The sequence below is a fragment of the Rissa tridactyla genome, chromosome 3 (genome assembly GCF_028500815.1).
Source record: "Rissa tridactyla isolate bRisTri1 chromosome 3, bRisTri1.patW.cur.20221130, whole genome shotgun sequence".
In the NCBI taxonomy this organism is placed as follows: Eukaryota; Metazoa; Chordata; class Aves; order Charadriiformes; family Laridae; genus Rissa; species Rissa tridactyla.
Window position 1 is genome coordinate 6348541 of NC_071468.1, and position 27066 is coordinate 6375606.

Below are 27066 nucleotides of genomic sequence, written 5' to 3' on the forward strand. Positions count from 1 at the left end.
TGCGTAGCGTAAACTTTATGTTCCAGTTCATTATCCAACGTTGGAAAAAAATGAGCATCAGTTTTATGCAGAATGCGTATCGGTGTAAATTGCCCAGTGTAGGCTGTGAGCTGTAGATGGTGCAATCATAATAGCTTTTCAACTGATGCAGTTTTATGGCTTCAGAACATTAATCATTTTCTTATGCCTTTAATTACTGTAAGGTAGTTATATTTGTGTCCATAATAGGTGCTAAACATTATGCCACTGATAGGTTTTTAACCATTCTTTTTGTTGTAGCTAGTAAACACAATATAGCAGACCATTATGAGTTCAGAACTTTTTTTTTCTTAGCCGAGTGCCATTAGGAACATTACTGCTGTAAGGCCAACAACATTTTGAGCTTTATTTGCTAGCTGATTGTTGTCTTCTGTTTTGTTTTCTTGTTGGTTTTTTTTTTTTCCTGGCTTTAGGAATGAGAGAAAAGAACAATTCAGTTGCTAAACAGGCATTACTTATTTAAGAGAAGATGATTTTTGTCCCTTTTAGAGAAACAAAGCCTAGTTCCCAATGTGAGAAAGAAAGGAAAAGTCGCTGCATTTTCCACAGTACTAAATACAACATAGAAGAAAACAGTGCTGCTACTTAAATGCTGACCATGCTGGTCAGTGCTCTAGGAATCTAGTTTTATTTTGCTGTTTACTTCATAAGGTATAATTTACTAGTTTCAGTAAAGCAATAGTTTACTGATGTATAGTAGGATCTTCACAAAGGAAGATGTGAGATTTAAAGCTCCCTTGTAGTCGAAGCTCTCAGCCGTGATGAAGGTAATGAGGGTGCATATTGGCAGTGCTTCTGTGTCACTCCTGATGAGGATTTTGGGTTGTGGAATCTTATACCGGTCTTGCTTTTGTATGGCCTGTTTAATTGTCACCGTTTTATTGAATATAGGTAATCGGAAGCAGTGATTTTATTTGCCATGCTTGGCAACCAAGAAGTAGAAAATATGCTATTGACAAACTTGAATGTCCAAGAATCTCTAGCCGTTTAATTTATGTGCACACACAAGGCTTTAGCAACTTCCCATGTATCTTTTCAGTTGATGTTTTTCAAACTTGTGCAGAAGCGACACTGGAAATATTTAACTTCTCTACTATTGAATTTCTTTAATAATGCCAATATATTCAAAACTGTCTTACCAAGGCAGACAGTGACGTTCTAGTTGTGTAATTTCATGCATTTGATAGTAAAGAATTAACATCCAAATCCTTTCTCAGCTTGTTGCGTGTTTTCAAGCTTTCTTTTTCCTAGTGGCTGACCTTCTTCTGAGTTTCCCGTGTTGATTACATGGCATTTGTGCTGACCTTAACTGAGCCAAACACTTTCTGAAAAGGAATAGATAGAAATGTTTCTCCACCAGCACTTATGCCAATAAAACATAGACTTGTAGTTCATAAACATATATTATGTTTAAATTACGTATGATTTCAAGAGGTTATATACTTTAAAAAAATTACATTGGATAATGAATTATGTTTACTTAATAGACCAATTTTCACAAATTATTGAAGTTTCACAGTATCAAAGCTTCCAGCTAGGGAGAGGTCACCTTGATATTTGCACTGAATATATTTCAGCCTTGGCTCCACACTTCATCATTCTTGGTGTCTTAAGTTTTCTCTTACCTCCACAATTTTTTTTAATCTACTTATTTTTATTATTTGTTTTTATGACTCTTACTGTCAACATATTTTACTGGTTTTCTACTTACTAAACAAAATGGTTCTGCCTGAATTTCACGTGTAGTTTTAATTTTATAACTTTTAATGTATGATCCCTGCTATTTAGGTTACTCTGTATTTATTGCTTGTTTCTGTCACTGCCTACTAAATACATTAATGTCTGTGGATCTCTACATTATAAGGCTCCTCTCTTCCCCTAAAATGTCAGAACTGGTGATGAAACTCTCTTCCTTTTCCTTCACAACAGATCTAAATATCCACTTAGTAAATGTTAGGAGGTAATCACGTGCTTCAATCCAGTTCTGAATTATCTCTCTATAATTTTCAGCGCTTAAGACAATATCACATTAATACTCGCTGGCTGCACTTACTGAAAAGATACTTTGCTTTTTAAAAAAAACCCAAAGCCACCACCACCAAAACATCCAAGCAATCCTATCTAAGCACTATTTGACTATTCCAGTTCCACCTGCTGTGAGGGTGCCTGCCCTCCAACAGCTCCCTCAGTCACCCCGTGTCAGGAGTCACAACCTCCTCAGGTCTGTCAGTCTGTCTGCTTGACTGTGTGACTGACTGCTAATCCATTCCAATCCCAATGAACGTGACTGGAAAAGAAAACAAAACTCTGGCAACCTAGATTGAAGCTAACCCATCCTGCTTGATTTGGACCAAAGCAAAGGATGTTCACACAAACATTTCGGCCAGCAGGTCTGAGTGTGGAGTAACTCCTGTGGAACAGAGATGAGCTGCTTGAGGCAGTAGCATCTTTATTTGTTAAAACTGGATTTAGAAGGTGATATTTTTCCACACTCTGAACTCGCTTTGTTAAAATTAGCGTGTGGGCTTTTTTAATTTGTTTACTGAATTTTCAAAAGTACCTCAATCCTTTTGAATCATCAGTTATTTTCAGCTGATGGTATTATCCCACTCGTATATACACAGAACATGTATGTAGAATCTGATGGGAACCATCAGATCCATATTAAAATTTCAGCAAAAGAAACGTCCCAGAAGTTCACACTCTCATTGTTTCCTCCGTTGACTTAGTACTATTATTGCACGCTACCTCTTTCTTCAAATAGTGTTCTGAGCAGTTTTGAAACTGTTTACATAAGCTAGTCTCTACAAATGCTATCCCCAGCATTTTTTTTTCTCCTTTCTGCTCTCTGTACAGGGAAATTTTTCCCAAATTTCTACTGGGGAAGGGATTTCTTAATTAATGTCCCTTCTTTTGGTGTTTACATGAACTCAGATACCTTGTAGCAATTAGTCTTTCTGTTTGTTCAAATTCATTTGTGTCTTAGAGGTTTAGTTGTAATCTCCTATTTTCTACGGGATACAAAACCTCCTTCTTTAACCCTTCTGAATTTTGGAGATCCTTTTTTCATTTGGATTTCTGCTACTTCTTTTTCTCTATTCCTAGAATACTTTTAAGTTATTAAAAAACTGAGTGCTGGACGTGTGGTGGTTTTAACATGGCTTGATTAGTATCTATTACAGTGTTAGTATAATTTGTTTTGTTTAGAGTTTGCTTAACTATTTTAGATAGCAACTGCACCTTTGTTTGCTTTTTGAAATAATTTAAAGTAATAATGTTCAGACTTTCAGTGGCACAACACTACAAAGTTTGTTACTCTTTTCCTGTCTCTAGGTAGTTACTGTAAATTCAGTAGCTTTTATCTGCATAAGCATCAAGCTGCAAGAGATTATTTTGCAAAGCTCATATAAATATGTATAATTCAAATAATCATAGATATTGTTCCCATTGGTTTTGACTCTTCAGTACTGTAAGTTTTCTTGCTTTGTTGAGGAGGTCCTTTCTTTAGCAATTCATTCATAAAAATCAACCTTGTTTCTTGTAGAATGGCAGTCTGTCAGTTTTTTAAATCTAACTAGAGAAGTCTAACTAGAATTGCTCCCTTATTCCCACAAAATACTTCTTTGGTTTTGGACAAACTCTTATGCTGGTCTCACCAGCATGAGTACTCTTATGCCTTGAATTTCCCTTCTCTGCCTTTTATAGTTTTTTCTGCATGTTATTGTGACTTAATTTTGCAGTCTTTCAAATTGTGTGTTTTGGTGAAAAGAAAATAGAATAGTTAGGATATTTTACAACAGAGAAATCTGTGGTGCATGGTGGCTTGACTTTGGCTGCCTCGAGCCACTCTCTTACTCTCCCCTTCCTCAGCAGGACTGGGGGGGGCGGGGACGGGGAAATAAGATGAAAAAGCTCGCGGATCGAGAGGAAGACAGGGAAATTGCTTGCCAAGTGCTATCATGGGCAAAACAGACTTGTCTTGAGGAGAATTAATTTAATTTATTGACAGTTAAAATAGGATTGGATGAGAGACAGAGGCCTTCCCTGTGCCCCCTCTCTCCCAGGCTGAGTCAACCCAAAACCTCCCCACCCCCTCCTGCCAGGGGGGCTCGAGGGCTGTTTCTCACGTTTTATTTTCTTTTCCTCGCTGCTGGGTGCTGTTTTGCCCTTTATAAAACCAGCCTCCCCTAGGGCGCCGCAGGGCAGGCGTTGCGGAGGGTCTGGGCCGCGCCCCGCTGTGGGGCTGCTGGAGCTGCCTGGAACCGGCTGGAACCGGCTGCGTCCGGCTCAGGGCAGCCCCGGCCTCTCCTCACAGAGGCCCCGCAGCCCCCTCCCGCCGGCACCTCGGCGCTCGCACGCAGTACAAGAGCAAAAACTTAGCTATGGACTAGAAGATACTACAGTGCTTTGTTTTAGCTTAGACGCATTCTTTGCCGTCTTCTCCATGATCTCTGCAGTGCGAGGAGGTGAGTTTGTGAAATGCCTTTTTTCAGTTTTAAGGCCTAGAGCTGGGAGGTGCTCTTTTCCCCTTCCGGGGTAAGTCTTGTGAGGAAAGCTGAGGTAAAACCTCTGTAAATCTGCCTGAATTCCGCTGACTTCTCTAGATTTTGTCCTATACGGTAACAGTTTTCCCTCCTCCTTGCAGGTTTTTTTTCACTAGTTTCTGTCCCCTGAGATGTGGGGAAGACTGTGCTGTGGAGGGTGATGTCTGCATAATGATAATCCACTGAAATAATCCTCATCCAACTCAGTATTGCAGGGGTATTTTTTTTTTTACAATCTGGAGATGTGCAGCTATCATGTTGATGCAAGCGATCTTGAATGTAATTGTGTATATAGAGAGGACCCTTTGATAAAATTAACAGAAATCACATTTGCTAAAGCAGCTCCATAAGCTCGACTCTTAACACTTCCATTCAGTTTCGGTTATGTAAAAAGCTCTTTTGAACTGACACACCTTCTTTTTACGTTTGCCCTAATTAAAGGTCTTTTATTTTCCTTAGTTTTCGTCATTGCTTAATAATCAATGATATTTCTCCATCCAATAAGTTTAAATGCTCTTCCGTATGCTGGCCGCTAATCTACCTGGGATGCCATGTTTCCACGAGGACTGGTGGTGTTTGCCCGCAGCATGGAGATCTGCCTCGAAAGTGTCGTTTTCCCTAGGCATAGTGTGGGTCATCTCATGCTGAGCATCCACACAAGCTAAATTTAATAAAGTGCTGGAATGAACCACCCCTTTTGCTGCCCCGTGGCCGCATTTACAAGGAAATTGAGGTGGGAGGTCAATTTTCACTTAAAGACTCAGATTGGAGATGTCTGGTTTTTAAGTGGAGGTCTTTTAATCTCACTTGTCTGACAGGTGGTAAGAAATTTGCATTTAAATTGTCTAGATCATCTTCTTTATTTGTACTGGGTTGTTGGACAAAAGAAACTTCTTAGTCTTCCATATCCTTTGCTGCTTGATCTAACCAGCCATAGCATAGGCTCCTTCTTTTCAAATATGGACACATTGCTTCTGACTACAGTAATTGTCATTTGCATTGGTATTTATCTTTCTCCTATAACAGTTTGAATGTTGTTCAAAATGACATGGAAAATATGTTTGTTTTTTTTTTCCCCTGGAGAATGGCATCTCACAAAATGAAATCATTTTACTTTAAAAGCTGGATTTACCAATATTGGTCTAACCAGAAACGTTGACAGTTGTTAAACGTTTCTAAACATTAGGGATTTCCATTACCTGCTAAAGCAGAACACATTTGCTTGTATAATGATTTAAAAAAAAAAAAAATCATACTGACAACTTGTCAGAACACATGCTGAAAATGTTATTTAAAACAAGTCTTAATAAGACCTAAAGTTCATATCAAGACTAAATTGGATTTGAGTTTGTGGGATTGGAAGTGCCACTAACTAGTTATTTAATTTCCTTTTTGATTGAAGTATGCAAGACTCAGTAAATGCATAATTGTGAGTGAAATGCAAATTAGAGATATTATCAGAAATCATATTTTTTAAAAAAATACTGGTTTGACAATTAACGCTGTGATCTTTTGACACGCTGAAGAACCTGATGAGATCTGGGATATTTTGTTGATCAACTGCTATTGTTAGATTTAAAAGGCAGCTGATGGAGGGGCTGATTGTCAGTCAAGAGAAGTGTTGCAATAAGGGGATGCTAACGTGGGTATATTTAATTAGCAGGTGAGTGATTGAATCCTAAAAAACAGAAAGAAGGTAGAAGAAGAGTCAGGCTTTTCCAAGAGATTGTATTTTTTTTTTTTTATTTTACCCTTTAATCATTTGTTCTATTCTCTTTAGCATATAGGGACTCGCTAAGAGCATTGGGAGTATGAGATGCACAGTTGTAACCAGTCCGGGTTTGCAGAATCAGGGGTTTAAATGTCAAGTTTTCCTTTTCCTTGCTTTAAACCAGTTTTCCCGTTAATCCAATCCCTAAAACTCTTTCTAATTGCGTGTCTCCTTTTGTGTATATTGCTGCAACCTCAGGTAACAGAACAAGCAAAAAAGTTTTCAGTGCAGCATTGGGAGGAAGGGTAGAATAGCTGTTAGTGGCTTCCGTGTACTTTTTGTTCATCGAGTTGCTGCAATACAGCCTGAAATTAAGTTATGCACTTAGAGTAGATGGGCTGGTTGCTGATACATACAGTGGCGTAAAACCGAATAAGGCATACTGTGACCCTTGCTGGACAAAAAGAAGGATATGTATTTTCGGATGGAGCTCATCTCTTGGCAGGCAAATGACTTCTACAGAAATGAAGCGGTGTCTAGGCAAGGAGGAAAAAATGCTTCCTCTTAAAAAATTACCGCGTAAAATGTCGAGGTAGTGCAATGATGTGTCAAGTCAAACATCCAGCACAAGCACTTTTTTTGGTAGCATTCACATAGCTGGTGTTGAAGTAGTATGGAGTGCTCTACTGTACGGTGAAGAACTGATGCCATTAAACATCACATATAAAAAGCACCTCCCTCTCTGTTCCTCCAAAACGTACTGGCATTTTTGAATTCCAGATTAGCTGGATATATTTCGGTTTGGAGCTGTTGGAGACTTCCTGAATACAATAGCTGCTGGCCTGTGTGACACTTTAGTATGGTTTATCACTGCCTGAGGCAAGAATGTGAAAAAAAAATAAAATACACAGTGTGAATAATATACACAAACCAAGAATCAATAATGTATTGGTTAAAAAGTGTAAACTAAGTAGATTAAATATGCCTCGCACGGTATCTTGCTTTTTCACCCAACCTGCCCTATAACTTTTTTCCATAAATGTCTCTTGGGGAAAAAGATAAAAGAACATCTTTGTTTCCCCTTTTTTTTATGTTTTTTCCACTTTTTTTCACAAGGAGTGAGTATATGTAGTTTCAGCTGATTTTCTTTATGTGCTCTTCGGAAATCTTTTATTTCCCTTGGAGAGGAGATAAGAATGGTGCTTCAGTAGAAATAATGTCAGATTGTTTTGTTTGTTCTTGTACGCGTATGGCCTTCACCAAGTACTCTGTTGGTTTTAGATAATCCAGCTAGGTCTTTGGGTTGCATCTGTCAGAGCAATTGAATGTGGTGGAAGTGATTTAAAGGATAGAGCTGGGCTGGCAACGCCGGCTGTTTTCTTTATGTGTCTTTGTATTTTTGTCCATTGCCTGTGTATGTTTTATTCCTATGAAGTTTCTCAGACTTTTTATACTGTCATGTCCCTTCATTTTGCTGCGGTAGCTTGTCTTCCCTCACGTCCTTTATATACACGTGTATCCTCAAGTAGTTGTACTTGTAACTCCTGTCACAATGTGCTGCCTGTTCCAGTCAAAATACTGAGAGCTCCAGCGAAGCCGACAGCCCTGATTCTGCTGAATTCAGCCCTCCTCCCCAAAACCCTGCACCTCGTCTTGCAGCAAAAGCTCCTATGCTCCCTCCCTCTCCTCTTCCTCTGCCCCAACCTCTGCCGCACTTCAGTGCGCTTTCCCGGCTCCCACTGTCTGCACAAAGATCCTGCCAGCAAGGAGAAAGAAGAGTGAGCCTCTCATAGCAATTTCTCCTCCTTCTTCCCCTGCCCAGCTTGTAGTGGCAGATGCATTAGTAGACATCAGGGACTCCAGTAAGAAGAGGCACGTCGAGAATATCTCAGCTTCAGGAGAGACTTCAATTAGAGTTTGCAATCAATTGCAGGATGCATTTCCATAGGGAACCGGGCTTTGCAAAGTCCAGGATAGTTACTTCATTCCTACTGCTGAACAGCAGATCTCTGGGTGCTTATGCTTCCCTTTATGATTAGAGGCACTGTATGTTAAGGAGGGCCTGGAATAGTGTCAGTAAAGGTTAAGAGTCGCCACATCGGACCGCGGTTTTTTTAGAAAACTACCAGTTTGAAGTGGAATTCAGAGGGTGTGGGCGTTTTTGTTTGTTTTTATCTCTTGCAGCATTAGCAAGACACTTGAGGAAGGTAGGATTGATTCCCTATGCATTGCTTCAGAAGAGAACAACAAGGCATTTTTATTTAAATCAGTGGGTAGAATAAATGTTTAACCTTATTGGAATTGTAACTACAGTGAAGCCAATATCCCATTGCTGTTCAATTCAGTGTATGATGGGAGATTTCGCAGTTGACTAGTGCTTTATACTTTGTTTCAAATTATTTTTCCTGTGTTACCTTGCCACCCTAAAAAAACAACTTGCTTACTATGTATGGATAAGTAGAAGATTAAATACTCAGCATTGAGGAGCTCATGTACACTTTGAAACCTCTTTCAATTAACGTTTCTCTGTACAGCACTTGCTTCTGGAATAGCAATTCTGGATATGGCGTAGAGTGTTTTAAGAAGAACGATGTACTTGAGCTCATGAGCAGCTGCATACATGTGTCTAAAGGGCTGTGTAATTTATGCAAACATTGCATATACGCTCTTATAGGTAGATTTTATAATTGTGAAACTACCTGCGTAAGGGTATCTCTTGCTTGTATTTGCATTGTATATACATTCTCTTACCATATGAGAATGCTAATTGCCAGAGTAGCGAGATCTTCTCCCTTTCAGTGTTGTGGTATTTTTCTGCTGTTTCCCCTATTATGCTCAGCTTGAAAGCTTAATGTTCCACATGGGCATTAGAAATACTCTGACAGGCAGAAAAGCTCCATCTCATAGCACAGTAAACAGCACAGCTCTGAAGCAGTTTGCTTCCCAGAGAGTCTCTGAGTATTGCTCACTATATTTTTTTACAAGACTGTTAGAGAACCCATTTATCCATGATGCGGTCCCCCTGCAAGCATACTCCCTATAAATGCTGGAAAAAGAATGAAACCAAAATCTTAACTTAAATCTACTGACTGCTGCAGAGAAGTTAAATTCTTGCAAATATGCAGCTCTCATGCAGAATCCTGGTATAATTTGTCCTGCAGTAAGGTACTTGTAAGGAAACTCTATTCCTCTTCAGCAGCCCAAGTGTAAATGTATTTTTAGTAAAACTTTTTATCTTTTCTCCTTTTTTCCTTTTTTTTTCCTCCCAATGCTAACAAATATCAAACCACTTGGTAAACTTAAAATCTAGTTTTTTAGTGGAATCCTAGGGCCTTGTTAGTGCAAGCCTCTCTATCTGCTCACATGACCTAAATAATTATAGTCTACACGTATACTCAGCTCATGCTTTTAAGACCATTACATGGCAGGTATTTTCCTGATGATATGAATGTAGTAGAGTGTGAAGTGAAGCATGGTGTGATACCGTGTGTTTGAGAAACAGCAATGACGTGGTTTTTCTTGCATCTTAGCCACCTTCTTGTAACTGAGCTCTCTTTGACTGCAGCCGTAAGCTGAGTCCAGGTTTGCAACTTGTACGGAAAAAAGCGGCTGACTTGTAGATGGAGGTGGATTGCTGTGCTGATGAGACAAGAGACCACTGTCAGTCGGGACAGCACAGCGCACACTGGGCATCTTTTCTGACGAGCCAAGGCTGAGCCAGCCCTCTTGTCAAGAGATCCAGTGCATCTCGGCCTGCAACTTGTCCTGGTTTTGCTGACTTGCACGAGGTTTACAATGTGCCCTGGTGCCAGCATTGACACTGGTTGACTTAACCAGGGATCACTGAGTTACCCAGTGCGCTGCTGTGGATGAAGGGCTCTCCATCATTTCAATACTCTGCCGGCTTTGTGTCACTGCATCAGAGCAGAGACATTTGGTTTCTGGCATTAGCTGCTAGATGCTTATTTTGGGTTTCTTTATTAACTATCTTCTGCCAGCTGCCTTTTTATCATGTCAGCGATTGAATGCAATTGGCAATCATTCTTCAGGAGCTGTATGTCTCTTCCTGTTGCTGCTGAATTTTCTCACTCAAGGAAAATGAAAAGGCATGTTCCTTGCTTGAGACGAATCGAGATACATATAATGATTTCTTCAGAAGAATGTTTTGTTTTATGCATTTCGAAAATTTCTCATTTTCCCTTGAGGTTTTATATGCATGCTAATTAATTGTTCTAGCATAGTCTATAAGGGATACCGTGAACACATGCAACTTTGCTTTTGGGGGTAAACGGGGTAACAGAAAGGTTACTGGCTTTTCACGGTACTTAATTTCACTGTCTTTCTGAGAGTTACTTTTTGAGAGGACAGCAAATAAGGTTTTCTCTGGCTGAACGAGTTCAATAAGGCAAGGTAGGTTATTTAGCAGAAGATTCATGGCTCTTCTGTTTAGTCTTCAATGCAGCTGACCCAAATGAGGGCACTTCCTTTCCAGGTTGCGAGTGTCCACAAAAATGATCAGCTTGTCAAAAAAACCATCAACTTGTCAGCTTGTTTATCATATCGTCATGTGACCATAGTTATTTAAAAAAAAGAAAAAAGAAATAAAGCTCGACATTAGCAACAACCTAAGCATGTAGGTAGAATACTACCCTCTCTGCGTCCGAGCAGAGCAGATTTACCATGGTATGGGAATCAACCTAGCACGAGTGATTTCATTTTGGCTGCTAAAATATATCTTTGACAAGATGGTTATATGGGATTGGTTGCAAGATTATACTGCGAGTTTCACAAGTGAAGGACAAGTGAGTGTACTGAGTAACCCCACCTCAGGCATGCTGGGCTGTGCATCTCGTTTGTTTCCTTTTATTGTCATAAAGCGCTAAGGCTGAAGTGGTACGATTAGTGTGTTGTCAATAGCTAGCCTTAACCCACATGACCATAATGAAGCTCAGTTCTTCACATGTCTGTTGTGATTCAGAAAGCGTTTTTAGCTCCCGATAATAATACTGAGTTTTGGAACGTATATGGAATAAATGCTTAGTGCCTCTTTTTGTTTTTTCTTTTTTAAACAAACCTGGGAAAAGTCTTTATTTTCCACACCATCTGGTGCTGATGATTCCCACATAGCAAATACTTGATATGTGGTGGAAGTACCTTGTTGTACTGCAGAGATGGCCTTCGGTATACTTGCACAGTGTCAAAATGTGACAGTTGAGCTACTATTTGAAGAGCTTCCTTTAGATATTATTAAATATCATTGACAAATATCTAAAGTAAATAAATGGAAGTTATTACATTTTGACAGTCACATTGATTAAACAATGGGACTCAGATTTGATTTTAGAATATGAGAACAGTCCGTAATCTATTGCATCTTGATACAGGCACAAACATGCCAGTGTACATATTCCTCTGAGGAAGTATGAGGGAACACATAAGGCATATTTGTGTTGGTGTGCATTTGGCTCTTTCCATGATTCAAAACTAAACCATTAAAACTGGCAAATAAGAATATTAAGATTGTGATGGGCCTTTCAGAAACCATAGAGAAGGGAGCACTCTTAAATGAATAAAAACCTGTCTAGCATTTAGGCTGTGCTAACAAAAAAAACCACGCAGAACTTTTTTTACCAGGATGAGTTGATTTAGGGAAAACATTAGGCATCTCACTTAAACTGACAAATTGTAACACTTACCCCTGGAGCTACTAAAGTGATTTTCTGGATTGACATTTGCTTGTTAGTATTACAACCTAGCTGTTATAATCTGTTATCGTCATCTTCAGCTGTATCATACTAAAAGTTGATTATTTAGTACTTATGTTTTGTTAATGGGCTTTTCGTGGGGAGGTGACATTACCTGATTGTAAGTTGGACGTTTTTAATAAGATGCAGCATTGGATTGAGCACAGTAAAAGAGACAGATAAAGCTACCAGCATCTCTATACAATTTGGGAGTCCCTTAAATAGATTTCTATTAATTTTATCTCACAACATTCTTGTTGCACTGTTATTCATTGAAGAACTTCTAGTATACATTTTTCAGTTACTGCACAGACAAATTAGGCATACAGTAACAGATATTCACAATAGTGTGAATGCTTCTCTGCTAAATCGCTCAAGCACAAAAGGCCGAGCATTTACACTAGAGTGTCTAACAACAGGGAATTCATCGCATATTTTCTGTACATTGATGAAATAGGGGGACTTATGTTCTTACTGGTTGCTTTCCAGGGAATAAATACAAAATATAAGGGAAACTTCAACATGTCTCTCTACAGTAACTGTCTTTCTCAGTTCTCCTCCGCACTCTCCTCGTCTAAAACGGCACATTTATTTAATATCAAATATTTCAAAATAATTCTACCAGATCTTACCATGCCTTCTGTGGAAAATTATGTCCATGATGACTGGAAGAACTTGCACAGTGTACAGCTTGTTTCAGCAGCCATTTCTCAGGTCAGTGTTAACAATTTCCAGGAATAAGGTGGTAAAGTCCTGGAAAGAGGTGCAGAAGCTCATAAGTTTGAAGACCTTTAAAAGCTTTCATAGGCTGTCACCGTGGTAATATCTGTGCAAGGACATACTGAAAGCATAGAGTTCAGATGAGGTATATTTTATGTGATGGTAGTAGGATGGAGTTTTTGTAGTGGGGAGTAGGAATGCATAGTCATTCGTTTTAGGGAGTGACTGTAGTGCTAGGTACATCTACTAACAACGGGGGAGAGGAGGTTTTGGAGTTTGGCTGTAGCCAGACTGATGCTGGTACCTAAATCAGTGTTAAAGCTGGCACTTGCTTCTCTACAGGTGTATACAAAGGCAGCTGTCCTGTCTAGAGTGTCATTTTAGCTGTGGAGCAACTGGGCAGAGACATGGAAAGCTTTCATAAGTTTCCAAGCAAATGACAAAGATTTTGGAGTAACAAGTGTTTCTGGAGACACAGCTGTGATACAGCCCTTTCCCATATGGCCAGAGGGACAGGCATGTGGAGATGCTTAACATGGACATACTTTCCAGAGTTGGCAGCGTTGAACGACCAGAGGAAAGCTCAGCTGTGGCCATGCATGCATGTGGGATCTCCTTCACCCACCATGTCTTTTGCACCCTGAAGGACTTTCCGTAGACCCTGGTTTCTGCTGTCTTACTAGGCTTGCACCTGCTGTAGCATCAGCTGTAATGAATAAAGCCACTTTAAAAGAAGGCTCTTGAACCAAGAAGGGCACAAGAGATAGTGACTGCTCGCTTCTAGGATTTGCTGTACTTGAAGGGAGGGGAGTGGACCCTGGTAATAGATGGTGAGATGTGATTAGCAGGCACTGCAAAACGCAGAGGGCTGCAGTACAATTCCCACTTGCTGAAGCAGCTCTTCAGGAACCAAAGGCAGCCTGTGCCCATTTTGTGGTGTAGCGAGATTTGTTGACAAAATGTCAGCTTTGCCACTGGAGTATGTAGGAAGGCGGCCCAAATTAGAGGCCTCTGTGTGTGGGTAGGTACATGCTTCACCCCACGCCAGTCCATGACGTACAACCTGCCAGCCATCCCTTTTTCTCCAGCCAGGTAAACCCAGTGAAGTCCTACGGAAGCACCGCTTGCCCACACCTTATGGCTAATGCTTCTTTGCCTTTTTGTGCCCTTGTCCTTTTCAGTATTCTGGAGGAGCACTCACTGCAGTAACATGGGCCAGTGTCACTCTTATTACTTTACCTGTTTTATCTTTTGTGAAATTGAGCCTTTAGCCAGAATTGCCTGAGCTGCTGCTCCCGCAGTCGGTTAACTGTGAGGCTCCTTGAGCTCATTTCTCTCAAGTAATTTGATTCCCACGTGCTCACTGAGATTGCTTTTTCGCTGAAAGGAAAGTGGGGAAGGGGGATGGGTGTGTGTATGAGAGCAGACCAGAAATGTTATGGCAGACAAATATAGCTTAGAGATAAAAACAACGCAAAAACGTGTTAAAAAAGATCCCATCTCACTTTATCTCCCTTTAACCCAGTCCTATAAAACAAAATGTTTTTCTGTTTGAGAAACAGAGACACAGTCTTCTGTGCTGGTGCAGGTTATGGAACAGGAGGCTAATTCCATTCTGCTTCTGCATAAAGCCAATAAGGTAATCCTTTCATTAAAATTACCAGAAATGTGTGTAAAATATTAATTAGGTATTTTTTTTTGGTAACTGGTCATAAAAGGCTTCTATGGATTCCAAGATACTTTCTGAAATCATATGCAAAATTCAAGGGTTTTTATTTTGGTGGTTGAACTATTTCTTTGACGTTGTGGTTACTTAAGAGTAATTGAACACCAGTTTTCTAGATAAGGTTCTACTTAAGATTGGTTAGCATGGCAGCGGTTTTCTAAATAACGTACAATTTATGGAGAGATTTATGCTTCTTTAAAATTGCCAGTGCTTTATCACAGTTTTGGGCAAATACACTGCTGCAAAGGAGTGAAAAACAAGCCTGAAAAGTGAATCTTGCTGGAGAGAGAATTGTTCTGAAAAGAAACCATTCAGTGCATAAACAATGGTATATCAGTTGTCTGAAATAGGCATTTCTCCCTCTGCATGGTGTTCGTTGTGTTTCCGGGCAGATACACCATACTCAGGGTACAGAATTTCTATGTTACAAAGTCCTGGTTTGTTAGAGAGGATATTACTAATTTGAGCAGCCGGTCTGCTTAGAGGTCTGTTCTTTTATATGATGAAAATGAGGCTGTTGGAAGTCCCTGCTTTGGGTTCTGTTCGTGTTCATTAGTTTGTGTCATAAGACATCTGGCTTGATGATATCAGCAGCATTATTAAATGTCATAAGAATATGTTTTCTCAGCAGCAGTGGAAGTATCCACAGTAACACTTGTAGGATCTTAGCTAATTTTCTATCTTGGACCTGGAAAAAAGATTTCTAAGAAATTAAAAATACGCTTTACTGAGAAACGCATGCAAAGGAAGCACGTGCTAAATGTCAGTATTACCCAAACATTGACTTTACTTGCTACTCTTGCTGGATAGTTGTCATCTGTCACTTTGAAACGTCCAGCAGCATGCGTACTAAAATCTTTGTGGAGTCCAGTTACAGGGAGTAATGTTTTTGGAGATGTGATTCAAAGAGGGTGGAGGGATTTTGTTCCTTTTTTTTATTTTAATCTAGCAGTGTGCAAGTTCTGAAAAAGGGTTAAAGGAGATACGAGTTTGGAGGATAACGTGCTAGGTCAAAAAGCTGGACGTATCTACTAATTTTTGCAGTGTCTGCATTTCAGTTTATGGTGCTAGGGTGATGTATGATGTAAGAAAGGCTATATGTATGCTGCTGTATGCCAAATTTCATGACACTTTTTGTCTAGCCCCGGTGCTTGCTTGTACACCGTGCCTGCAGCTCCACCTCTTCAAAGACTTCTATTAATCTAACCTCCTGAGAGCTATTCATACAGTTTATGGGTTTTTATTTTTAAATCCTCACAAAAGTGATTTGCTGCCCTCAAGTTAGGAATCTAAAGGAAAATTAAATTAAGGCTGCCTAAGTAATGAAAGCATGTTTAGACTTGATAGATAGAGACCATCAAAGCAAAAAGTCTGTATCCCTGGAAAGATTTCTGGTATTGTTTAGTGCTGGGGGGAGTTATTATTGCTAGTATATCATGCAGCATCAGGCCTTAAATTCATATGCTTATGCTTCATGAATTCGTTAATTTCCAAAGTTGTTCGTTATGTTTTAGGTCATAAATTAAGAGATTTCTAACTCAAAAATTTCTATCCTTATAAGGCCTATGGCGTTGGGAATCATAGTGTTGTATAGTTTTGCTGACAGATGGATTAAAGAAGGAAAGCCTTAAGAAAGCTCTTATGCTTTAAGAAACGTCTGAATTTTTCTTTCATGCCATGAAATGTAAGCCTAATATTTGTTACTGTGATGTGTGTGTTATATTGTTGCCTGCCTAGTATGACGTGTGTATAGCGCTCTATTGTTTCTACTTCTCGTGAGCTGTGGAGCTTTCCTAGCTAGAGTTTTAAAAAAAAAAAAAATAAAAAATCCAATAAAACATGACTGCTCCTATTTTCAATTTGTTTATCTGGGGGAAAAAAGTAATTGATAATTGATGTTACCTAAACCCTTTATACAAATCTGTGAAGAAGGGAGTTTACCAATTGTAATCCCAAAATAGTCCAAAAAATGGGGGGGAGGATGAGAGGTAGGGAAATATGAGAAAATAAAAAACTGGATATGTGTAGAAAAATGCGTGCCTTTTATTTATCTCTCATTTCTTCTGTCTTTAGGTTTTCCAAATGAGCCTGCTGCTGTCATTGCCCTTAACACTATTAAGGAATGGTTGAGCAAGAATCATAATGAGGTATGGAATAAAACATAAATTTCCCAAATTTCTCTTCAAGGTTACGGTCTTTGAGTCCAAAACTGTGAAGAGTAAACATAGACTTGAGCTTTGAAGTCTTTTATTATTTTATTATTTAGTCTAAGACCAATGAAATCAGGTCAGGACAATATAGCCAGAGGAAGATTGTTATATTTAAAAGGTACACTGGAGTTGAAGGGAAGTACCTTTGTTTGAAACAGTACTGTGCATTTCCTGTGCGTTTTAATCTTTCCTGGCAAAGTAAAAGACTATTCTCTTCTTAATCTGTTTCTGAGCGTCAGAGTTTTCATGTAATAATGAAGAGATTCTTGGAAAGGAAATGTATATAATAGTTGTCAGTGGAAACAGCCACCAAAGGTCAGTGGTGTTCCAGGGGTCGCCTTACAATAAAGAGCTGTGTGATAGTATTTTCTATTTTCATTAATTTTTGGTTTGCTTACAGTTAAGTGTTCATTTTCCCCAGAACGCTCATTAAATACGTGATACAACTGTGAATTTTTGACAGGACTGGTCGTCTTCCATTGGCAACACGATGGTGATTACTTTTACAAGACAAAAAAAATGCTTTCAACAGAACTATCTCCATATCTCCTCTTTCTAGTTTTTGTCTTTCTCTGGTTTGAGTTCTTAGCAGGCTGATAGTTCCTAGTGTTGAATTGGAGAAATGCAACGTAGAAATGGCAGAACAAATAAAATAATCATGATGTCTTAAACTGAAGATATGCCTGTTTCCTCATGATGACAGCCAACAGATTTCAGACAGCTAGAGTTGTTCAGTATTTTTGTCTGAAAATATTTAACAAAGCATCCAGTGGAGAAGCACTGGATACAGGGACATAATTAGTATTTTTCCTCTAGCAATATATTCAGGGGGCCTTTTTATCAAGAGAATGTGATACATGAGAGTATGAATTTAGCAGATTTTTGTGGTTTGCTTGGTTTTTTTAACAACTTGGAATTGAAAGGAAATACTCTGTTGAGATGTGAATAGTAAATTGAAGTTTCCAAACCTGATTTCCAGTAAGTACACTCACGAGTGTGTATGTGTTTGGACACTGGTTCTTTGTAGCACTGAGCTCTTGGTAGCTTCCTGTGACTTAGTGGTGAAGCAGGAGTTTTGGATGGACAGTCTTTGTTAACGCTATGGTGCCTAGGTGTTAGCTTATCAGCCTAGCTCTAGACATATATTTTTGGCAGTCTGGTCAGTTAATGTGTAATTTTAACCCTTAAGTGTAAAGCTAGAACTCCTACATTTGCGCTGCTTTGCCATTTTATAATTTCTCTTAATTGCATTTTTACCACATAATTTAAAAAATAGGCTAAAAATAATTTTTGGCTCCAGAAGTAAGCTTTTGTCCCTCAAAAGATGGGCATGTATTGTATATACACCCCTTAATTACAGGGGTATTACAGGAAACCTGACTTCATTTGGTAGCCTGCCTATCAAAAGTGTAGAAGTTTTCTCAATAAAAACTATTTTCTGAAGTATTTTACTGTGGTTCAGCCATCGCTTATCAGCTGTAAGACAACTTTCAGTACACTTTGAGTCTTCCCTTTTTTCACCTTCTGCTTCTGGTCTGGAAACTCCCGTGTGCCCTGCGTGTCACCTTTCCATCTTTCTTTTAGTTAGTGTGTTGATTCCACATTTTTCTGGTTGCCTCCATAGACTTCAAGCGAGTTCCTCCCCTTGTCATCTGAAAGCCTCCAGGTCTGTTTCAGAAGAGGACTTAAGGTTCATAGTAGATAGTGATTGAAGTGACAGTGTTTGCCATATACATTCATGACTCTTATCTGAGTTATAATTTTTTATGTATTTTGACCCGTGTCTGCAAAATACTACTGTATTTATGGTCCAAACAGATTACTGTAAACTATGAACACTGAATATGCGTGATTCCGCCTTACTTACTCTCTGTAACATGTTCCCTTCTAATCCTTAGCTGCCTAACTCTAAACGTTCTGTCTTCCTCCCCACAAACTCCAATTTAATCTGAACTCTTCGTAAATAAGTAGCTGTAGTTTACAGTGTTTGGACAGTGAAGGGAGCCCAGGCTTTCCTGACTACAAGATAATTGTTAAAAATTATCTTACTGAGTTCATGTCACTGCTGTTTTCTGAATTTGGACTAGTATAGCTGCTAGCTTTTATATTAAATGTTTCCTAACACCCCGAATCCCAGACTCACCAAATTGAGAGCTCATGCTGTTTGATGCACTTGAAGATGTACATGGGATGAATTTGATGCAATTATTACATATCAGTTTAATATCACAATTCAGAGCTAATCCCAAGAGCTTTTGTTCATTTTCAAAGGGAGTACTAGATTTTAGTCAAGATACATTTTGAGGGTCCAGCTATTCATAGCTTTGTAGTTTCTTGTACAAAGTTTTCCCATAAGGTTTTTCTGCGATCTACTGGCTTGGACTTTAGACTATGGCATACTGGGAGGTTTTACATGTGATAAATCAGTCAGCAGCAAAATAACAATACTCAACAATTTTGTTGAAAATAGAAGTAACTTACATAGTGAAAGGGAGTCTTTGCAAAGGATGCTGTTGTTGGGTCTGTTGTTTAATGCATATAGCAAGGTGAGCGTAGTTCACCTTTTTTAAATGAACGGATGTAGCTCTGTGATAGGTGTCAATCTGATCCATTTTATGTTGTGTACACTTATTCCCTCTGATTCAATTTTAGGCTTTGAGTAGTAACATTATATATCACCCAAACTCTTCCAAAAAGTAGCTTACCATACAGCAACAGAAATGATAGGGGCTTTCTGGGTTTCAACAATATAGTCTCCTCTTATTGCAGAAAACTGTATTATATAGTCCTTTCTATAAACTCCTGTCATAAAGGTAGAGCAACTCCCACTACACCCACTGGATATTTAAATTCACATGTTCTAGTCTGGGAGCAAAATCTCTAACGATTTGCCACGAGGCATCTTTTCAGAGGGCTGCCCATGTTTCACTCCTGTGATCGCTAACCAGAACCACTCCCCTGACACTGGCTGCGCTGTCAAAATGTAGTCAGTGTGTCCTGCTAACAGCCTCTCCTGAGCGAAAGAGGTTACCGCACTTGGCTCTGCCAGAGTTAAATGTTACCAAAGGCAGCTTCTTTCCTTCATTCCTTCTTGTGCAACCTGCCTTGCCTTTGAAAAGGTTCTGCTCCTTTAGTGCCGAAGACGTTTGGCAGCTAGTTATCCCCTTGGTAATGTTTGGTGCTGGTTGTCCTAAAATCTCAAACTCTTTGAATGTAGAATGTGAATTGATTGAATGAATTCGAGAAGTTTTAGTGCAAGAGAGAGACCAAAATGATAGCCGGCTCACTAGGAAATTTGCCTACAGAACAATACACCTGGCAAAAACAGATAGGTGAATAAGATGGAAACTTAAAAAATTTGTAAGTCTTTTGTTGTGCTCTACAGCAGCAGTGTCTTATCTGCCTTCCTGCATCCCAAGAAACTGTGACAAATTTGTGAAAGATAAAGCAATATTGTTGTTTTCCTCCTCTCTACCTTCCTGTAGTACTTCTCTCCTTTGATGCTATAATGAAGATTTTATGCACACTGATATTAATTCAAAATATATATAAAGCAGTGGCTATATTCCTTAGTGAGCCTTGGGGCCTGAAAATACAACCTAAATGACTCCATTCTTGCAAACCTTTAGAGTCCCATGAAGTTCTCTGTCATAGTATTTACAAGAAAAGTGATTTGCATTTAATAAAAGGTTTTCTTATCCAAGTCCGTTGTTGTGCTTGACCCCTCAGGTGTTTGCGTAAAAACTTATTAGCATGCTTAACTCCAGTGTTGCTCAGATGAATGTCTCATTACCATGCAAATGGAGTTGGCTCCTTTCTGAGGTTAATTGTTACAAAGCAACACAGAGAGAGATCTATTGTAATTTACTGAACAGGGAACACCAGCTAGGCAGGGCCCCAGCCATCATAGTCTAGCAGCCTAAAACTTAACTACATCAAGTCCACTAGGGAAAAACAACAGTATTGTAAGTAATGGTTTAGACTTAGTTGTATGTAACACAGAACTGTTCTGGTCTTGAAATGCAACTCAGTCAAACTAATTTCGGGACATGTTTTACACCAAGGTCTGCTGACTGGCAGCCAGAGGGCAAATCTAGTTTAGAAGCTGGTAAATGGTGTTATACTGTAAGCGTAGAAATCCCTTGGAGCAAACTCACAAGAATGGCCACAGTCAGCAGTACTGGGTTAATTTACTGCAGACCACCTAGGCTATCTCTTTAGCAAACTGCATTTTCACATTTCACAAAGTGCACTAAAGGTTTAATAGAATTCTTCAGAGCACAAAATAGAATTGGATCCCATCCTTTAGGAAATTATATACTGGGATTCATTTAAGAATGCACATTATGCTCTTTGAACAGTTCAGAATGTTTCTTTCTGGGATAATTTGACAAGGTTTGAGATATTGCCACCTGATTTCCCATAATGGTATCGCAACAGAGTTGTGACACCTTTAAATACTGCACCCCTATATTTTGGGGGGCGGTGGGGAGAAGGTTATGTTTGTTTTTTTGCAGTCGGGTATCTTTGAACATTTGCAGTGTTAGAAATTGTTATTTGCTTTTACTTCAGTACCATGCTATGTTTCTCAGAAGGGTGAAAAATAAAAAATGCTCAGTGTTTGCCTTACCTTATGTCACTGACATGAAAAGCCTCAGGACTTTTTCACTGCTCAAGAAAATAATTTAACAGCACATTTAGTTCAAAGTATTGTTCTTTCTCTTGCACAATATCTCACAACATTTATTACTCACCCCAGTAGAACAACAACCAGGAAAGTGCAATTGCAATATACGTTCCATTGAAATAACTGATGCAGATTAAAAGCACATAGATGGGAAATAAATCAACACATTCCTGATTCCTTTTCATTAGAATCACTACTGAAGAGAGATTTTTTTTTTTTATTTTGCCTGAAGTGTATGGTATTTAGGTCCCCATGTTTTAGCAAGTAGTTATGCATCATCCTACTGCTAAAATAAATAAATAAATGTACATTTCCAGCAAAACAGGATGAGCAAATCCTGGTACAGCTGAAATTAGTGGAACTGTTTTCAGTGGGGTGGCAGGATCACAGTTGCTATACTTCTCATTACAAAAAAGTTTCAGGAGGAAACACCTGGTTTGTCAAGCTAGGCACACCACAACACGGGTGCCCTGCACCTGTGCTTCGTTTTGTGCTGTGTTTCATCCAAATCACAATGACATTTTCCACTACTGAGATAGTTTAAGCGGAATTACCTTTCCTGTGCACCGATTCCCATATGCATTTGCGCCTTGGTGGCCTCGTCAGCAGGAGCTGTGGGTGTATGAGAGCAGAGGAAATGCTCCCTGCAGTGGGGACCATGGATGTGACTGGAGGGACTTTTATCCTGCTCACAAAAGCTGCATGAGCAATTGAATTTCTAAGGATGCAGAGGGTGTGTAGGAATTCGAGGAAGGGGGACGGGCTGTGATGAGAAGGCAGAGCTTCAGGGATTATGCTGTTTTCCTTGTCCTCACAGAGCTTGTCACCCTGATGTTATAGCAGGTGTCTCCTCCTGGTCAGGAAGGGCCAGAGTAGTGCGGTGAGGGAGCAGCTTCCTCAAGAGGAAGACACAGCCGACAGTGTCAGCAGGACTTAAACCAGCTGCGCTGTGTATTAGCCACACAGGCCTAAGCCTGCTTGAAGCATCTCAGCTCAAAAGAGTTGTTGTTGCTGTAACAAAAAGAGCACTGCTCTTAGGTGCTTGAGGGAGGGCATGACTGCTGCGTGGGCTGGCAGATATGGCACAGCACCTACAGGAGAGCCGTTGGTCTCCAGAGGGATATCTGTGTGCCAGGCAGGACATCCCCAGCACCTAAAATGGTGCTAGGTACCGGTGCCTAGTTTGGAGAGCAGTAGATGGTCCTCCTGGACAGCCACTGCATGGGAGGACAGAGCAAAGGGTGTTGCCATCTGTTCTCTATTGCACAAGGCAGGGTAGTACAGGTGTGTCTCAGTGAGCTTTTAAAAGCACTAGAGCTTTATTTTGGGGGTAAGCTAACATCACAGCTTTGTGTTATGTGCAGCACTCTGCAGGTAAGCATGGCACCCCATGCTATCCATTTGGGTACCACGTTAGTCTGGGAGTATCTGTGGTGTGCAGTGTTACGTTACGTAGGCATATACCTAGGAGGTGTAAAACAGCAGGGTAGGAACATTTCTCTTGTCTCGCCTTTCAAAATTGGGTCAGGCAGCTAACAAAAAGCTGCTTTTACCTCCGAAAACATCAGGGCAACCTGATTTCATTATTTCTGCAGACTGCCTTTTTTTAAAAACAAACAAACAAACAAACTTTCTCTTTCCCCCTCCCTTTGGTGGTCTTGGCAACCTAATTTTGGCCCTTTAGACCTTAGAGACAATTAAACAAAGTGGCATCTTGAGATGAGGTCTTGTCTTTATCTCTATAGAAGGATGGATATGGAGACAGTGTGTCTTGGAAAATGTTGTCTGATGCAGTTTCCTTTAATGTAACCTCAGTTATATTCCCCTAGGCTGAGCAATTAAGTTTCTATGTTTATTCCAAAAAGGAGTGGAGTAGCTGGCTGACAATATTTAATGAAAGCAAATATAGTTTGTTTTTTTTTTTTTAAAAATATAATGCAAACAGCTCCCCCTAGATAGTATTACTTTTGAGTTTGCTTGGGTAGTTTTTATGCTTACAGTTTTACAGTTGTCAACAAAACTGTACGTAATTTTGAAAAAAATAAATGTATTTATGCGTAAGGTGATATTTTCTATGACAAGTTTGGGCCTGCAGTGACATGTATTTATTTTAAAGTATGTTTATTACTCATAAATAAAGCTCTGAAACACAGGTTTCAGTTGAGGCCACTGACAGATCCTCAAGGACAGTAAGGGTGCCAATAAAAATTCAGGCGGCTATTTTGGTAGCTCTTATATGCCAGTATCATTTGATTAACATAATCCCCTCCCCTCCCCCAGCACAGTTCTCTTGGGTAGGTTAAAAAATGATCTCCTTTCTATTTCTACATTCTAATTAGGTGGTAATCATATGCTGCTCTGATTGAAATGAAAATCAGCCATCATGCCACTGTCATCTAGCTGAAGTCGAGGAAAAAATGCTTTTCAACTTGTACAAAATTAAAATGATTTACTTGCTCTGTGTAGCTGCTCTCTCACTGGGCTCAAAGAGATTCAGTGCTGTCCCCAAAGCCCAAACCTAACTACCGTCCCAACAGACAAGTTATTTTCTGAAATAAGTAAGCTGCCAAGGCAGCGATGCTTCCTTTTATGTTCTTCAGACTGCCATTCAGGTAGGAGGCTGATAAAGCGAAGCAGACAAAGGCCATATTCATTACACATGATACTTTGTTTATTAAAGTTCAGAAGCTTTTTTGGTTTTGATACAGCTATTGAGAGATCGAGGCAGGAAGGCATCCCTCTTGGTAAAAAATGTTAGAGCTCGTGATTGCTGTGAACGTCCCATGTGACCGACGTCCCATGAGACTGATATCCAAGTTACTCACTTGTGACCCCAATAAAAGGCGGGGGGGGAGTTGGTAACCTGGTTTCCTGTCACCTTTTCCCCCTCAAATTTGTTGAAGATCAAGGAAATCCACTTCTGTGCATAGTGTAGATGTTTTCAGTGAATACATCTTTGTAAAGATTTATATACAATTAGTGTATTGCATAAATAATGACTCCTGTAACTCCATTACAGCTAATGAGTGTCACTAATACAAGACAGGTCTCTGCATGGGTTCTTTTGTGTTTACAGTAGCTAACTATCTAATAATTGAATTTTGTCAGAGCATTTATTCTTTTTATCCTTACAATTTGATGGCAGTTATGATAGCAGGAACCTGAATAGCTTGAGCATTGTACAGGCATGTAGCTATGTTAACAAAATTGTTACTAGTTCAGGGTTGAGATTTTGTCTTGTTTCTATGATTTTTTTTTTTCCCTCCTGATTTCTGTACATTGAGGGGCCCGGGTACTGTGGTGAGCTGTGTGAAAAGACCTTAAAAATAAATAGAAACAAAATTACTTTTTTTTTTTTCCCTTTCCTGTTACTTCTTGCATGACAAAAAAGATCATGACAGCATCCCTGTTTTTCAGTACTGGTTTTCAGCCAGAAATCACGATCATTTCAACTGGCTTGTGAAATAAGCCCAATGCAGAAGAGCTCCAGCCTTCATTTTGGAAAGATTCCGTTATCGTTGTTGCCCTACTGGACACACTTTTCTTTAAACTCACCTTGTGGGTACATAGGAATAAACAGACAATTAAATGAGGAGTAGCCATCCATGTAGCTCTAGTGAGATACATGGATAAAATACTTTATGAGTAAAAGAGGAATTGCTGTTACAATCTTTGTTTTGCTTCTGAGCTCTTCATATTAATAAACCTGTGATTTATGTGTTGTTATATATTCATGTCCAACTGAACTGTATTTGTGGCTTACAGCTGGATCTTAGCAGGAATTGAGCTGAGACGGGGTGAGAGGAAGGAGAAGGTCTGCCTTTGGCTTTGTGGAGGTTTGCAAGGAGGCTCCCATCATGAAGACAGAGTTTTGGGAGACTCACAGTCGAAGCTGTCTGCCGAGGACGGGTATGGCCAGGCAGCTGCCAGCAGCATATAAACCAGGTGGCCAGATGAAGTCTGGCCCTGATGCCATTTCAGCCACCAGACTTCATTAGGGTGCTGGCAGAAACCACGGGAGGGTCCCTTTGGCTCGGCCTCAGGACAGGGAGCCCAATGCCCAGCCTCTTGCTCCACAGCCACAGTGTGCAGACGGGGTTTACTTCAACCACAGAGTTTTCAGTTCTCTGAATTGACTCTCAGGTGACGTGTTTGCCGGTCTTTGCAGACGAGAAATGTCTGTCCATGTGACTTGGGCTTCTGCGAGTGCCCTGGAGGTGCTTTAGCTGTGCAGCCCAGCATGTGCTGGAAGCACATGTGGTTGGGCCGGACGGTTACCAGCTGACGGCTGTGCTGCATGACCAGCCGCAGCGCACAATGCGGTGCTAAGTGAAGCCACTCTGCTGGCATGGGCAGCGGCCCTTCCACACGAGCCAAGAGCACATGCTTTGTTTTGTTGGCGCTTTCCTGGCATCCTGCAGAGCGTATGATGTCTGCTTTTTGGTGTTCTGTTTCAAATAAATTCACGTAGCTGGTTTGCTTCTGGAAAGCTGCTGCTTCTGTTCAATTTAAATTCAGGTCTGTTGCCTACAGTTTTCCCCAAAGCAGAATGTCCAGTATGGCATGTGAGGGTGAAATAATAGTAAAATACAAAGCTACAATTAGGCAAGTCTCACACTGGAGCACTCATTGGATCACCCTGCAAGGGACCAAACTGGTAGAAGCTGGCTAACGAAAAAGGGGATATTTTGTTAAGTTTTATTCTGTCTTCCCATCTGAGATTTTATCTGGCCAGCTCCCACCATCATCTCCGAGCATGTTAGCCATCAAGAGTAGATCACAATCAAATCTATACAGAATGAAACCCGCGTGGATTCTTAGAGCCGGAGTGCATTCCCTATGAGGAACAAAATGAGTTTATTGCTGCTAGACTACAGCATGTTGACATATAGTGTGAGATATACGATTCTGACATTTAATAGGTTAGATTATATTGGTCACATACTTCATAGGTTCTGTATCGTACTGTATTCCTGGGAAGGTGAAAAATGGGTCTGCCTATTAAATATGAAATAACAGAACAGATGACAAGAGCACTGTGGATGTAGGGGAGCATTGACGGTAGGGACCTGTGGAAACATGGGAATGACTGACGGGCTTCCAAGATAAAATACCTGATAATTAATACAGAACAACTGCTTAAATTCGAATGCTAGCACAGTTTAAGGGTGTGCATTGCCTTCCTACTTAGACTTCAGGACAGGTTGTGTGATTCTTTCATTTTTCGGGATTAATGAAAAAATGGAGAATTATTAGATGAGCTATAAAATTCTTTATTTCAGTAGGAATAAACAGTGCTTCCTGAGAAGAGTTTTTGAGTGAAGGCTACAAAGAGACTGGTTCAGGTTCTCACCTTGCTCCTAACGTGATCTCTCATGAGACAACAGAGCACAGGTTAATTTTTACTAGCATAGGCTGTTTACAACTACTAAATCTAAATTGGATTAATTTATTGCAGTCTTATTTTTTTTTCTACATTAAAAAAAAAAGAATGTACTTTGAGACTAGTAAAATAACTGGAAAACGATCAGTGGTTAAGAAGACAAATACTGACTGAGGGTTAAAGCAGAATTAAGAAGGTTTAAAAGCAGCATCGTTTTATAGTTGAACTGAAAGTCACTATGGCACAGAGCATAGATGTAACTTGCAACTATGCCTTATAAATAACCAGGTTGCTGTTGCCCA

General features: G+C 39.8%; 1 protein-coding gene across 3 annotated transcripts in view; it reads left to right on the forward strand.

Annotated features, from left to right (window-relative positions):
- The window catches only part of MACROD2 (mono-ADP ribosylhydrolase 2), an 891460-nt gene that overhangs the window by 608567 nt on the left and 255827 nt on the right, over window positions 1-27066 (forward strand). For all 3 annotated transcript variants that reach the window (XM_054194034.1, XM_054194036.1, XM_054194035.1), the window contains exon 8: window positions 16558-16631. In XM_054194034.1, coding sequence (XP_054050009.1) covers window positions 16558-16631 — 74 coding nt within the window. The remainder of the gene's footprint in view (window positions 1-16557; window positions 16632-27066) is intronic.